Genomic DNA, 14867 nt, shown 5'->3' with positions numbered 1-14867 from the left:
CTCTTCTACAGACACAATTATTTGTTATATAATGTTTTAGTAAAAAAATATTTTTTATTTGTAAATTCATTCGTATTGTCGGTCTCAAATTTAAATAAAGAAAAAAAATTATAAGAATCAATCAAAATAATTATTTTATCGCACAATTATATAAATCAGGCCATGTTCCTTTATCCTCTTCAAATCACGCTCGTGAGATTAGAGTAGATTTTTTTTGACGTTGTTAGTAAAGAAAACATAAGGCAACTAACTACTAAGGTATTTTAGGAGTGCAAAAAAATATATAGACTTAATGTTACATAATTGAAAGAAAGAGGGGTTAATGGTAGTTTTATAAGAAATATAAGGAAGAAATGTAATTAAGCAAGAAATTTGTCTCGGAGCGGCGGGTAAAACTCAGAAACCGACATCGAAACGTCGTAGTCACCGAGTTTCGGCCATGTTAATCTCCCCAAAGTTTGCCGGCCACCGACGGTGGGTCTACACCACAATCAACTTCACCCACTTGTTCTCAACCACCGCCGCCTCCGCCCCCTCCGCCGCCGCCGATGATGATGACCCCTTCAAAACGCATCCATCGTACCAGCACCTCGCCACCATCAAATCCAAATCGGAGCTTCTCCAATCCTACACCGTCACCCCACCCATCAAACCGTGGCCCCGATACCTTTCCCATAAAAATCTCATCTCACTCGTCAAATCCCAGCATGATGTTAATCTTTCCCTCCAAATATTTCACCACGCTGGCAACTTCCACCCTGGTTTTTTCCATAATTACGAAACCTACCACTCCATCCTCAACAAGCTCTGCCGTGCTCGGGCCTTTGATAAAGTAGAGACCCTTTTAACTGAATTACGAAATTCCGGCATCAAATGTGGGGAAGTTTTGTTTGTAAATGTGATTCGGAACTATGGGATTGCTGGTAAGCCCAAATTGGCCCTTAAGACCTTTCTGCGAATTGAAAAATTTGGAGTTCAGAGGTCAGTCAGATCATTTAATGCTTTATTGAATGCTTTAGTACAAAACAAAGAGTATGATTTTGTTTACGCTTTGTTTAAGAATTGCCAGAAGAAGTTGCATATAACGCCCAGTGTGTTTACTTGTAATATCTTGTTGAATGCTCTCTGTAAGAAAGACGATATTAATAGTGCAACTAAAGTTCTTGATGAGATGCCTGTGATGGGAATAGTTCCCAATGTTGTGAGCTACACAACCATTTTGGGTTGTTATGTATCACTTGGTGATTTACTCGGCGCCAAGAGGATGTTTGATGAAATTGTTGATAGAGGGTGGTTGCCTGATGCAACGACGTACACTATCTTGATGCATGGTTATGTTAAGCAAGGGAAGTTTATTGATGCAGCTAAGATAATGGATGAGATGGACGACAATGGGATTGGGCCAAATGAAGTGACATATGGAATTATGATTGAGGCATTTTGCAAGGAAAAGAAGTCCGGTGAAGCTGTTAATTTACTTAACGATATGCTAGATAAGAGGTATATACCAAGCCCAACACTTTGCTCTAAGGTGATTGATGTCTTGTGTGAAGAGGGGAAGGTTGAGGAGGCGTGTGATTTGTGGAAGAAACTATTGGTAAAAAATTGTACTCCAGATAATACAATATCCAGCACACTTGTTCACTGGCTCTGTAAGAAGGGACAGATTCGAGAAGCAAGGAAATTGTTTGACGAGTTTGAAAAGAGTTCGAGTCCTAGTGTTTTGACATATAACATGCTTATTGCTGGGATGTGTGAGAAAGGAGAACTGCATGAAGCTGGGAGGTTATGGGATGACATGGTAGACAAGGGTTGCATTCCTAATGCTTTTACTTACAACATGTTGATCAAAGGCTTTTGCAAAGTTGGAAATGCTAAGGAAGGAATTAGAGTTCTGGAAGAGATGCTTGACAAAGGGTGTCACCCAAACAAATCTACTTATTCCATCTTAATCAAGGGGCTTCTTGACTCTGAACTCAACGCAGAAATTTTAAGGGTGCTTGCTCTGGCAGCATCAGGTGATGTTGATCCTGAAACTTGGGGAGTCCTTGTGGCCAAGTTTGTTACTGATATTCAAAATGTATGTGCCGTTTTGGATAAGACATTGTCAGAGAATGAAGTGTAAATGTTTGTTCTAACGTTCCTCATGCCCAACATTTGATTCTAAAGGGAGAGCAAGCATGGTTCACACAAGAATTACCCATTAATGTGAGTTTTGGTGTTGGTCTCGGTGCCTGATTCAAGATGGTACAAGCTCCCCCGTGCAAACATGTCTGAAGTTCAGAAGAACCTTGATATTCTTTGGACGACAGTGTCGGGCCATTTGTGGAAGGAGGCTGGAAAATAATAATGTGAAGCATGGGATATGCTGTTTGATGACAACATAAAAGGATCAAACAAGTAAAAGGTCGGCTTTCAACCAAGTAACAGTTCTACTGTATTGCTCTGAGATAGAGTAGGTTACTTAATATTGTTGTAAATTATGTCTGTCTTATTATGTGTAAAGGAAGAACATAGTTGGAGAATCAATCCCTTAGCACTTCACATAAATATTTAAAAACACTACATCATCATGAAATGTCCACTTCCATTCTTCACGATATAAGTAGAAAGGAAACTATGCCCATGACATCGTGTTATGTTAGTCATTTCTAGTACTACAACATAAGAGACTCTTCTTGCACTTGTCCAATTACATTACAGCCAAAAAAGAAGAAGAAGAAGAAGAAGAAGAAGAAGAAGAAAAAGAGAGATCTATGGAAGAAAAAAATAGCAAAGCCTTGAAGAAAAATTGTCTACTTAGAGATATGATGCCTATACCAAGCAAACTTGCATAAAATTATCTTGCTGCACTTCTCAAAATGCTTCCAGAATTGTTCCAATAGATATTCAAAATATAGAAGGGTTTCTTTTTTGTCCATTTATTTTCGTTTGATTAATGAAAGAATCATTACCCTCTCCCTGGCCTTGTTTGTGATTTGCTGCGGAAAAAAGTACTTCACGAGGAGGCAAGCATCATAATTGGATAAGATGCCTTCATCTGCTTCAAATAAGTTGGTAACCCGTTTGCTATTTCCTGAACTTCTTTCTTTTTCTAGTGTTTTTGTCTTGTTTATAAAGGCTATTTCTCAAGGCACCGTATATATTTTGTATATGATATCTAACATCATCCTGTTCCAACTCTAATGTATTTCTATTTGTGAGGATAGGGTAACTCCACCGAGTTCTTATATACCTAGTAGGATTCTAGCACATACCTAAAAAATAGCTTCCTAATTTCTGCAGCAAAACTTGGCTTTTCTTCACCTCTATAATGGTTATGTGCAATTCATATGTATGTTATGAAGATTTGAACTCTAGAGATTTGTTTTTCAGATAATTTCATTTTTTGCCCTTCAGTAATTGGTAAAATTTGATTTTGGTTGTCGTGATCCTCAACATTGAACATTTAACTTTCAACTATTTTAAATGTTTGCTTTGGTCCTTCAGTAACAAACTCTCACAAAGCCTTGACTGCTTTAGTTGTATGTCTAATCATTTTAGCATGTCCACTTTTTGAGGATATTTGCTGAGATTGCTTGGTCTTTTGTTTTGTTGCAAACACTCACTGCATGATTCTTTCTGTGATTACTCTCCATGCTTTTTCTGTTTGTTTTTTTTTGGTTGTACATAAGATGGTTTTGTCTTACTGATGTCAAAGGACGTGGTTGTCTTTATCGTCGCTACTCTTTACATCGTATCACTGTTTCTCAGTGATTGGAAATAGCTTTGAAAAGGACAGGATTTTTTCGAAAAGATTCTTGCTGAGCTACTTTATCCTGATACATATAGAGAACTGCATTGATTTTTGTCCTAGATGCAATGACTATTAAAAAGTGAGATAGTTGTATGACAATGAACCAATTGTACCGACTGAATATACCAGGTAAATCTGTAAGATAGCTGGTGTTGTTCTTATTTAAGATCTGTAGCAATATCGTGGGAGCTAACTGCAGTGCTAGCTATTCTGTATAAGTTCTTCAGTCCTTTTGTCTGAATTCTAATTGGCAATAATGTACTAGCCTCTTCATTTTGGGCTCTCACTAAATTTTGTTGTAGGAGGAAGGAGTGAAGCAGTTGCCGCTCTTTTTATAAGAAACATATTCTGGCACCTTAGTATCCTGATGCATCCTTTTGCACGAATCTTCAAGAACGCAACTTTGGATATCTTTCCAAGTAAAACTCCCAACGGCATCATTTCCAGGTATATGATATTGAGAAGTGAGAACTATCAAGAATCTAGCTCATGATAGTCCTTTAGCTCGTTGCATCTCATACAACATGACACCAACTAGCTGATTTCAAAGAGCCTGTGTGGATTTGCATTCTGAATTTCTGATTTTTTTGGCTTAATACAGTTGTTTTATAGAAGCCTAAGCTGTTGTGTGTGCCACAAAGAGATAAAAGTGTAAAACACACACCTAAATTTCTCTCTCTTTTTTTTTTTTAATTTCATGTCTAAACGAGTGTGAATTACATACCTAAATTATCACTTTTTAGTTTGAGAAACATACCTTAGTGGTATATGTAATACACTCTCTTTTGTTTGAAAAACCTTGACACATGACGTTCCACATGGATAAAATATTTCATATTAACAAAAATTAAGTGACAAACTATTGATATTAATTAAAAATCAAAGATTAAAGTATTACTATCATTTTTTTCACACACAAAAAGATTGATATTATTATTTTTTGAAAAAAAATTCTACCCCTCCTCCTATGTAATCCTTAGCTCCTATTTTTTTTTTCATTTTTCTAATTTTGTGTTAGACATGTACATACACTTTTTTAAAAAATTCTACTAATATATCAAATATAACATAAATAAGTAATAAATTAAAAATTGTTTTGCGGTGGCAAATAGAAAGTAGTTTTGATATATTCGGTGGGGTGGGTAAAATTTAATAACTTAATTAGTCTTTGGGGAGGGGGGTTAAATTCTTTTTTAAAGGAAATTTAAATTAAAAAAACTTTTAAAAAGATGGCCCGGGGGTGAGAGGAAGTGATAGAGTGGATAAGGAAAATATTTTACATTTTACTTATAAAAGAAAGATTATTTTCTTAGATAATAATTTCTTAATTTTAAATAATTTTTTTGATTTTTAATTTAAAAAAGTACTAATAATTTTTATTAAGGTCGAATGTTTTGTTCATGTGAAATGTGCTATGAATTTTTTTAAAAAAATAAAATTGAGTATGTATTACACACGTCATGATGACACTTGAGAGTGATATAAAAGACAGAAATGTGTTTCTCAAATAGTTTAAATATTAAACTAAAAAAGACAAGTGTGCTTTTTTTTAAACTTTATCTCCGCCTTAAAACTTGAATAGTGATATTAAGAAGAGTTTTTCCACACTTGTCTTTTTCTTTTTCTTTTCAGCATAAAGTAAATGGTTAATGTCAATTCATTTTTCAGCACATTCCATCTTACGTCTATAAGAAAAAGAGAAAAAAAAAATCCTGACTTACGTAGAATTTTCTCTCTTCATAAAGTCTTTATGTTTTATTTGACATAATATGAGTATCAAGACCGAATAATACAGAAAAAAAAAACCAGTGATAATTTCAACTACTCTTCTATCTCATTCTAATTTATGTGTCATAATTTAAATTTCAAAAATCAAAACTATTTAATTTTAAATCGTCAATTCATATATGAAATTTTTTAGGTGTTTTAAATAAAGTTTAAAAGTCATTATAATTAATAATTTAAAATTATTCAATAGATAATTATAATAAAAATAATGTTTGAAATTAAAAAAAGTAATCAGATAATAAGTCCGGAACATTCTAGTGCAACTTGTGCAATGTTTTCACTTAGAAGTCTTCCCACAAGAAAAAGGGAGAACTTTCTTATCGCTCCGTAAGCCAATAGTCGTAAACTCGTATGTGGACAAGAAGCGGCAGTAATCCTAATAACTACACGTGTACATCATGCTACTAAACATCCTAAATCTGTACGCGGTAACATAATCTTTTATTTAAGAGAAAATGGTTGGATATATTTTTCAACTTTGTTATTTAGAGTTGATATATTCCTTTCGTTATAATCTCAAAGAAAAACTCAAAAATATTTCATTAAATTGGCACACTTTAAAGATCGCAACCCCCCAGCATTTTTTGAAAAAATCAAATATTCAAAAGTACATAATATACTTACTATAATATGTTATCGTATTGTTTTTCTGGTCTAATTTTTAGGTATGACTTAGAAAACTCAAAAGTATATATAAGAATATAAGGTAACAAAATACAATCCTAAAATAAATTTGGATTTAGAATTTAACTCTTGAAAATTGAAAAAATTATGTTTAATGTCTTTTCTCCACCCTCTTATAAAATAGGTTTTATAATACGTAAATCTATTCAATCAAATTTCAATATAAATACATCACTGATTGAAGTTGAAAAAGAAAAAACACAGGGGACAAAACTTGGTATTATTCTTTCCAAATTTTGGAACGCTCTTTACTTTCCCGGGACCAGAACGCGGCCATCACACGTATGGTTATGTTTTTATGGGCGTAGCTTTCTAAAGTGAACTTGAGTTTTTATTTAGATATTTTAATCTAATAATATTCATTTTTAGAGACCTCATTTAGTGTTTCATTATAACATTTTTAGCCATCATTTTTACCCTAAATTAAATTTCTAGCAAACATTTATTCACTATCAAGTTATTTATTAGGCAAAACAAGGGATCGTATTATTTTTGGTAAGGAAATTTTATTTTCAAATAGTGGCGCAAATTTTGTGTGCGAGTAGATGTTTCTGCAAAAAAGGTAAGGGTAAGGGGGGGGGGGGTTTGTTTGCGTGGTGGGGTGGGGAACTTTCTTTTTTAGGTTTAAATTTTATTTTAGTTGATTTATAATTTTTACTCAAAATTAATTATATAAAAAAAAATTGACACAAAACAATAAATGTCGTCTAATTCGTCATTTACTAATGTAACAAAAATAATAATATAATATAATATTAACGAGAACAAAATTATTTCTTAAAAAAAAAAATTGAGTTAAAATTGATTATTTGAAAAATGAAAGAACTTTATATTTTTTAGCCATTTGAAGTTTAATCATTAAAGTAAATAAAAAATATGGATCAAAAGGTAGAAAAAGATTGGTACGTAGAATTTAATAATATCTATATGTAAAAGCCAGGAAAAATGGAAGAACCCCACGGAGAAACTTGGGCCGAGTCCACCACTTGGAAAAGTTCAATGCAAATTCTCAATCTACTTTGTTAAATTTGTTGTTATTATTAATATACTTCCTGGAATTTTCGCCTGCATTTTCTTGCTAAATCCATTATATCATGTATCTCGAGTTTGGGTTTCGAGTTTTCCAATTTGTTTTTTTTTTTTCAGGTAACTCTCCAGCACAGTCAACAAAGCTTTTGATTATTTGAGTTGGGCTAAAATTTTTTTACAATTCTTTGTGACATAACAACCATTAATCAGGTCAGCTATCTATATTTAGTATAATTTTGGTTGACTTAAACTAGTCTTCTTGCTCTACTTGATTTGTTCCCTTTTGCTTCAAATGAATGTATAAACATAATCCGTTAATTCCCTTTCTTGATCATGAGCATTATTCATCTCATGTTCTTGAAAAAGCTGTAGAATTGAGAAAGTTTTTGCCAAGATTTCAACCTTTGTGTTCTCAAGCTAAAACCCCAAACACAATTTGCTTGCCTTGCTTGAATTCACTAGCATATAGAGTTTGTAGCAATTATATTTTGTGTTTTACAACTTTTGAGTAGTGGGTGTTTTGTGAGCAGAATTTTAGTAGCTTAGTTGGTTGGCTCCCTACCTGAACTCAGTTCAATTCCCCTCCCCGTATCCTCAATTTTTATATATATTTTTTGAAGTGGGTGTTCTGATTTGCATACTTGGAAATTATAATGAAGGTTTGTTGAGGTAAGATAAAGCAAAGTGAAGGCTTTTCCTACAGTGGAATCATTACTTGCTAGATTGAATCACATGGGATGAGATAGCCTCAACTCTGGTCCTTGAGAGTTTTTCGGGGCTGAAAACATGATGCCCGATGTAATTGGTGGTCCTTTTGCAGATGTCCTCTCTGCAACTTTAGAAAGCATCCTTGAAATAGTACTTACTTCCAAGAATGTCTTTATAGAAAAAAAGAGTTTTGCAGAACTTTCAGATTATTTGAATCGTATTGTTCCTTTTCTTAAGGAGATCAATAGGAAGAACATTACTGATTCCACACCCTGGCAAAATGTTATACAAATTCTTAACCAACAGACGGTGGATGCAAGGCAACTTATCTTGGAATGCAGTAAGAAAAACAAGGTCTATCTATTAATGAATTGTCGGCATATTGCAAAGCGCATAGAAAATATCACCAGGGAAATTAGCCGTGCATTAAGTTGCATTCCTTTAGCTTCTCTTGACATTTCTTCGGGTATAAAGGAAGATATTGTCCAAGTGATGGATAGTATGCGTACAGCAGAGTTTAAAACAGCCATAGCTGAAGAAGAGATTTTAAATAAGATAGACTCAGGTATACATCAGAGAAATGTTGATCGGTCCTATGCCAACAAGTTGTTAGTTTCAATTGCTGAGGCCATTGGAGTTTCAACTGAAAGCTCAGCTTTAAGGAGAGAATTTGAAGAATTCAAAGATGAAATAGACAATGCGCGGCTAAGGAAGGACCAGGCTGAAGCCTTGCAGATGGACCAAATAATTGCTCTGCTAGAAAGGGCAGATGCTGCAACATCCCGTCAGGAAAAAGAAAAGAAGTACTTCATAAAGCGGAAATCATTGGGCAATCAACCTTTGGAACCTCTTCTGTCATTCTATTGCCCGATCACAGGTGAGGTTATGACTGATCCTGTGGAGACTCCTTCAGGGCATACATTTGAAAGGTGTGCAATAGAGAAGTGGTTGGCAGAGGGAAATTTGTGTCCCATGACATCTACACCTTTGAAAAATACAATGATGCGGCCGAATAAAACTCTGCGGCAGTCAATTGAGGAATGGAAAGACCGAAATACGATGATCACTATTGCTAACATGAAATTGAAACTATCGTCCAACGAGGGGGATGAAGTTCTCAATTGCCTGGAACAGGTTAAGGATATTTGTGAGCAGAGAGAAATACACCGAGAATGGGTTATTATGGAGGACTATATTCCTATTCTAATCAAGCTACTGGATTCAAAAAGTAGGGATATCAGAAATCTTGTTCTTGAGGTGCTCTGCGTACTAGCAAAGGATGGTGATGATGCTAAGGTAATTATTCTTTTTGAAAAATTATGTTTTTCAATGTGTCCTTTACTTTGAAGGCCTATAAGATCACACTGTCTCTGCTTTCTTTATGTAAGATTATTAATCTCTCAAAATGTGGGAAATGGAAGTTGAAAACAGTGTATGTATTGAATGTTGTCACTAGGTGCAAGGCTTAATTTTAATCTTTGTGAAAATGGCTGACCAAAGATATTGACTTTGTTCATATTCATCCGACAATGTCACCATGGTTGGGGCACAACAATTTGAGTATCATGACAAGCCCAAGAGGGAACTGACAGTGTATAGTAGCCGATGTGAGCACCATATGATCCACTTTGGTGCATTGTGGACCTCACACAATTTTCTAAATAAATAATTTAAATGTCATTAGGTATGAGTATGAGAACCACTATTGCCAGTTCAGTCAGAAATGGCATTTCGTCTGACCATATGAAAAACTGCTGTGCAATGAGGATGTCTCACAGTTAATCGCTGATGTGAGACATATTTAGCCAAAATGCACTAGGTATTTGCTTTAGAGAGAGAGAAAGAACCTTTATAGTATATCATGTTCTTGTAGGTTAAAAATATTCATTTCTGGGCTTATGGAAATTAGCTGTTGAAATTTTATGGTTCGTTATGTGTAGTTTCCTATGATTTTTGTTAGGAATGTCATACATTCTTTCTAACAGTTTCATTTGATTCTAGGTCTGGCAATTTTATAGGCCTACACATTGAGTTGATGTGTATGCAGGAAAATATCACACTTACCATATTAGAAATCCTGACGAGTTTGATATGATAATGCAAACTTTGGTAGTTCAAACCTCTGAGCAATTAACACCCTTGAGAGAGTATGTTTCTCCAGTAGTATGTATTTGTATTTCCCCTGAACCGGACCCCCGCATTTCTGTATTTTTCCTATATATACTTATGGTTTCAGACGCGTGATGTTGAAATGTCATGCTCCTCGCCCAGACTGGAACTAGATCCAATACAACGTCAACTAAATGGGCATGAAGTCATTTACTTGCATATATGAATTATTTTGGAATATGTTATAATCAGAATCAATTATTTGGAATATGGTATAATCAGAATCAATTATTTGAATATGGTATAATCAGAATCAATTATTTATTATCACGCGCAGAGTATAATATCACATACCTGCAAACTTGATAGTTTTAATGAGTTGTTAAAGGCTCTCACACTAAGTGAATTGCAGGAAAGAATTGTTGAAGTTGATAATGCATTGGAATCTATTGTTCACTCACTTGGACGTCGCATTGGTGAAAGGAAGTCAGCAGTAGCATTGTTACTGGAATTGTCAAAATGCAAGTCTGTTCAGGAGTCCATTGGGAAGGTTCAAGGTTGCATACTTCTGTTAGTTACTATGTCAAGCTGTGATGACAACAAAGCTGCCAAAGATGCAAGAGACGTTTTGGAGAACATTTCATTTTCTGATGACAATGTTATCCTGATGGCCCAGGCTAACTATTTCAAGTACTTGTTGCAACGCCTTTCTTCAGGTTAGTTTCTCAATCATATTGCCTTCTTTGACCTTTAAGAACCCCGACACTTTTCTGATGTGGGTTCTTAGTTTTTGGTTTGAATAACTTGATGAATTATAGAAACCTGAGAATGGTTAAGTTTGTCGGAGTTGCCGGATCTTTCTCAGTTCGCATGTCGTTAATTACCAAGATCTGGGATATTGATGAGAACAGTTTTTTCTTTTCTTTGTTTAAATTTGGAATCCTTACACATTGTGATATACTCAGGCAATTTAATGGAGGATGGCACCAGAAAAATATTCAGCATCAAACCAATAGCATTATTACTTATGTAATGTTGTGCGGCACGGTAGATCTTTGAAATTGTATAGTTTACAGTCGACAATATTACAAATAGTTTCTTTAACACTGTTATCCAGTATTGACTTATTCTTCCATTTTTTATACATGTTTTTCTCTTTGCTTTGATTATCATACTATTTGTTGTTACTACTGTTCTTTTCTCCATTATTTCCATCATGGCTTCTTCATTAATGTATTTCCTTTTCATGCCTTTACTTGAGACGAGGGTCTATCATGAACAACCTCTCTATCACAAGATAGGGGTAAAGCCTTCGTACATACCACCTTTCCCAAACTGGGTTTATTGTAATATTATAAATAGTTCCTGTGGCACAAACTTGAGTTCGTAATGCCTCCTAATGTACTTCTTGGCAATTTTATATTGTAAAGTTCTCCTGCTCTTAACAAATGTATACATATAACTCATATAAGCTGTGTCAGAATGATTCCTTTTTGGTTCGAATGGTTCCACTCTTGTTATTGAGCATGGATGAATTCTCTATTTCTTTGTAATGGTAGTAGAGTATCAGTTACAAGTTTGTCAACTGCACATCTGCTTTTCTTTTTTCAATATAATGTTGCCAAAGCGCAAAGTGCCCAATACATTTAGCAAAATCTTACAGTTATGTCCACTGATAGGAGTGATGACAGAAGAATTCAATGTAGATATTTGGACACACAATTCAGTAGAGGAGCTAAATTTACATTCAACAGCTTCTTGTATTAGAGTCTGCTCTAATATTTGCTTATGGAGTACTAAATCATTACCATTAATTATCTTCTCCTTACCTGACAGGATCCAGTGATGTGAAGCTCCTAATGGCAAAAACCTTAGGAGAGATGGAGTTGACAGATCATAATAAGTCATCTCTATTTGAGGAAGGAGTTCTAGATTCCCTTCTTTCCTCGTTATCACACAGTGAAGTTGAAGTGAAACAAGCAGGAGTGAAAGCTCTTCTAAACCTCTCTAGTTTACCAAGAAATGGACAGGATATGATCAGAAAAGGTGTTATGCGTCCACTGCTTGATATGTTGTACCGTCACACAGCTTCCCAAAGTCTGCGAGAACTGGTAGCAGCCACTATTACAAATCTTGCCTTCTCTGCAAGCAGTGAAGCGCTTTCACTGCTTGATGCTGATGAAGATGTTTATGAACTCTTTTCCCTAGTAAACTTGAATGGCCCAGCTGTGCAGCAAAGCATACTCCAAGCTTTCTGCGCCATGTGCAAGTCTCCATCTGGCGCTAATGTCAAGATCAAGCTAGCACAGGTATTCCCCTCTTAGAAAAGAAATAGTATTTCTGAGTAATAGCATGTATCATCATCAAGAAATCTACTTTTACCCAAATAAATTCACCCATTAAGTAAGCAGCAACAGATGTGGTAACTAAAACTTGTTTTTTGGATTTAACTGAGTTACTAGTATACATCCTTCTTGAAACTTGCATATGAGATGCACCTGTTTTGAGACTTGTAATAAGCAAAATATCATGAGACAGCTACATAGAATTACTTTCTGTGGAAAGTGACACAAAACTCATGCTTAGCCATAACGACTGACAGACTGTTACAGTTTTATATGATTACGTTATGTTTCTTACTACTCATTTACTGTTTGATGCTCCTGCTGTCAAGCTCGTCAATACTAAAGGATTTTTGGATATTTCTACAAAAATATTTCATGACTTCTATAAAAAAAAATACCCTTCAAAAGCTCTGAACCTGCAATATGTAAAATTGTTTTCTGTTCTTTTCTTTAGTTTTGTCAATCAGAGAATATCGGCAACTCGTTTCTACTCTCGCAAAATTGAACTAGGATCTTGATGACTTCCTTCATTTGAATGGAAGGGTGTGGTCTGAGATAGACCCATTCTTGCAAACGTGGGGTTTACATCATAATTCCAAAGCTGACCACTTCCTGAATTGAAAAACTTAATTGTTACTCTACTTTTTCATACTAAAATATAGTTAACACAAACCCACTTATGCACCGCCCTGAATGTGTACACATTAGCGTGTAAGTTGTGCACTACCCTCGATACATTTTCTGCTATCTGTATGCTTCCCACTCAAAATGGTGGTAGCTTTGCTGTTGATGGTGGCTCCTTTAGTATTTTATATCTTGTTTTTTTAATTTATTTCCTACTCAATACTGAGAATGTTGCATCCACAGTGCTCAGCTGTCCAAGTGCTAATGCAGTTCTGTGAGCATAGCAATTCAAATGTACGGTCAGATGCAATCAAATTATTATGTTGCTTGATTGAAAATGGTAATGGAGGTGTGATCCAGGAGTACGTGGATCAAAACTTCATTGAAATATTACTTAAGATCATCAAGACTTCACAGGATGAAGAAGAGATTGCTTCTGCAATGGGGATTACCTCCAACCTTCCCAAATCTTCTCAAATCTCTGACTGGCTTTTTGCAGCGGAAGGACTTCCAGTCTTTTCCAAATTTCTTGATGAGGTAAAGCATAAGAGTTCCTGTAAGCTTCAACTGGTAGAAAATGCTGTCGGGACATTATGTCATTTCACAGTCTCAATAAACCAACAAACACAGAGGATAGCTGGCCTTGTTCCCAAGCTGATACGACTGCTAGACCAGGGAACAAGCTTGACAAAAAACCGAGCGGCAATTTGTCTTGCACAGCTTTCAGAGAATTCACAAACACTGAGTCGTACAATTCCAAAGCGTTCGGGGTTATGGTGTTTCTCACCTTCACAAGTAGAACTTTGCCCTATTCATCGAGGGATATGCACACTAGAAACTTCATTTTGTTTGGTAGAGGCTGGCGCCGTGGGACCTCTGGTGAGGGTTCTTGGGGATACCGATCCTGGAGCCTGTGAAGCTTCTTTGGATGCCTTATTGACTTTAATTAAGGATGAAAAACTTCAAAGTGGTGCTAAAGTTCTTGCTGAAGAAAATGCCATACCATCAATGATAAAGCTACTTAATAGTCCTTCCCCTAGACTGCAAGAAAAGGTTCTGAATTCATTAGAAAGACTTTTTAGGTTGGTGGAATACAAGCAGAGGTATGGATCGTCTGCTCACATGCCTTTAGTTGACTTGACACAACGAGGAACTAGCAACATCAAATCTGTAGCAGCAAAGGTACTTGCTCAGTTGAATGTGCTTCATGACCAGTCCTCTTATTTCTAAGGCAGAGCCACGATCCTTGAAGACCCACACAGTGCAATTAGATGAAGAAATTGGTTAGAGTAAGGCTGCGACTAGAGCAAGGTATGTCTGTCTTAGGCATAAAACCCCAGCTTTATGAGAAAGAACCTCAGTTAGGAAGGCAAGAGTTTGAGTGACTGAAGATTGCATGGTAGCCCTGGTTTAAGTGAAATGCAAAGCCCTTACATCTGATATCTTGTGGTGCTTTCTGACAATCGCGGTGAACATTCAGGAACCACTGGTAATATAATTTTTTTTTCTTTTGAAATTCTTGCATTCTTAAGAATAGGGGTTGAGTAACAATCAAATACTTTGATTCTTTATCATTGATAAAACCTGATGTATGTGTCAGTGGGAAACAAGCAATTTGGGCTGACCTCCCATGATAGAGCGGTTACTCAAGTCCTTGTTGTAAAATATGTAATGGAATTCATTAGTCATAGCCAATTGATTCAGCTGTAATATATTCTGAATTGTTTACTGATCAAAGTAATAGCTTATTGATTCTTTTGTTTCTTCTGACGCTTGGTTGTGAT

General features: G+C 35.4%; 2 protein-coding genes across 8 annotated transcripts; both read left to right on the top strand.

Annotated features, from left to right (window-relative positions):
• Positions 1 to 266: 266 nt before the first annotated feature.
• On the top strand, positions 267 to 4606 carry LOC101259673 (pentatricopeptide repeat-containing protein). Of its 3 annotated transcripts, none has more exons than XM_019210911.3 (2): positions 267 to 2407; positions 4099 to 4606. In XM_019210911.3, the coding sequence occupies exon 1, from the start codon at positions 440 to 442 to the stop codon at positions 2123 to 2125; it is 1686 nt and encodes a 561-aa protein (XP_019066456.1). In that variant the 5' UTR covers positions 267 to 439; the 3' UTR covers positions 2126 to 2407; positions 4099 to 4606. The 3 variants fall into 3 exon arrangements, with proteins under 3 accessions (XP_019066456.1, XP_010327239.1, XP_004230006.1); XM_010328937.4 differs by having other exon boundaries at positions 270 to 3057; XM_004229958.5 differs by having other exon boundaries at positions 277 to 3053.
• A 1987-nt stretch (positions 4607 to 6593) lies between these two features.
• LOC101259371 (U-box domain-containing protein 44-like) lies at positions 6594 to 14853 on the top strand. 5 transcript variants are annotated; one of them, XM_069291953.1, is made up of 6 exons: positions 6594 to 6763; positions 7415 to 7507; positions 7957 to 9301; positions 10527 to 10830; positions 11951 to 12423; positions 13327 to 14853. In XM_069291953.1, exons 3-6 carry the CDS (start codon positions 8084 to 8086, stop codon positions 14311 to 14313), a joined length of 2982 nt encoding a protein of 993 aa, XP_069148054.1. In that variant the 5' UTR covers positions 6594 to 6763; positions 7415 to 7507; positions 7957 to 8083; the 3' UTR covers positions 14314 to 14853. The 5 variants fall into 5 exon arrangements, with proteins under 5 accessions (XP_069148054.1, XP_069148057.1, XP_069148061.1 ...); XM_069291956.1 differs by having other exon boundaries at positions 6594 to 6830; XM_069291960.1 differs by lacking the exon at positions 6594 to 6763 and adding an exon at positions 7167 to 7262.
• Positions 14854 to 14867: the final 14 nt, after the last annotated feature.

The sequence above is a fragment of the Solanum lycopersicum genome, chromosome 1 (genome assembly GCF_036512215.1).
Source record: "Solanum lycopersicum chromosome 1, SLM_r2.1".
Taxonomy (NCBI): Eukaryota; Viridiplantae; Streptophyta; class Magnoliopsida; order Solanales; family Solanaceae; genus Solanum; species Solanum lycopersicum.
This window is presented reverse-complemented; position numbering and strand designations above follow the sequence as displayed.

Excerpts from the sequence above, each read along its gene's own strand:
- LOC101259673 (XM_019210911.3), top strand. The coding sequence starts at position 440 with ATGTTAATCTCCCCAAAGTTTGCCGGCCACCGACGGTGGGTCTACACC.
- LOC101259371 (XM_069291953.1), top strand. The coding sequence starts at position 8,084 with ATGATGCCCGATGTAATTGGTGGTCCTTTTGCAGATGTCCTCTCTGCA. Across the intron at positions 10,831-11,950 it reads GTTGCAACGCCTTTCTTCAG|GATCCAGTGATGTGAAGCTC; the intron begins GTTAGTTTCTCA and ends CTTACCTGACAG. Across the intron at positions 12,424-13,326 it reads TCAAGATCAAGCTAGCACAG|TGCTCAGCTGTCCAAGTGCT; the intron begins GTATTCCCCTCT and ends TTGCATCCACAG.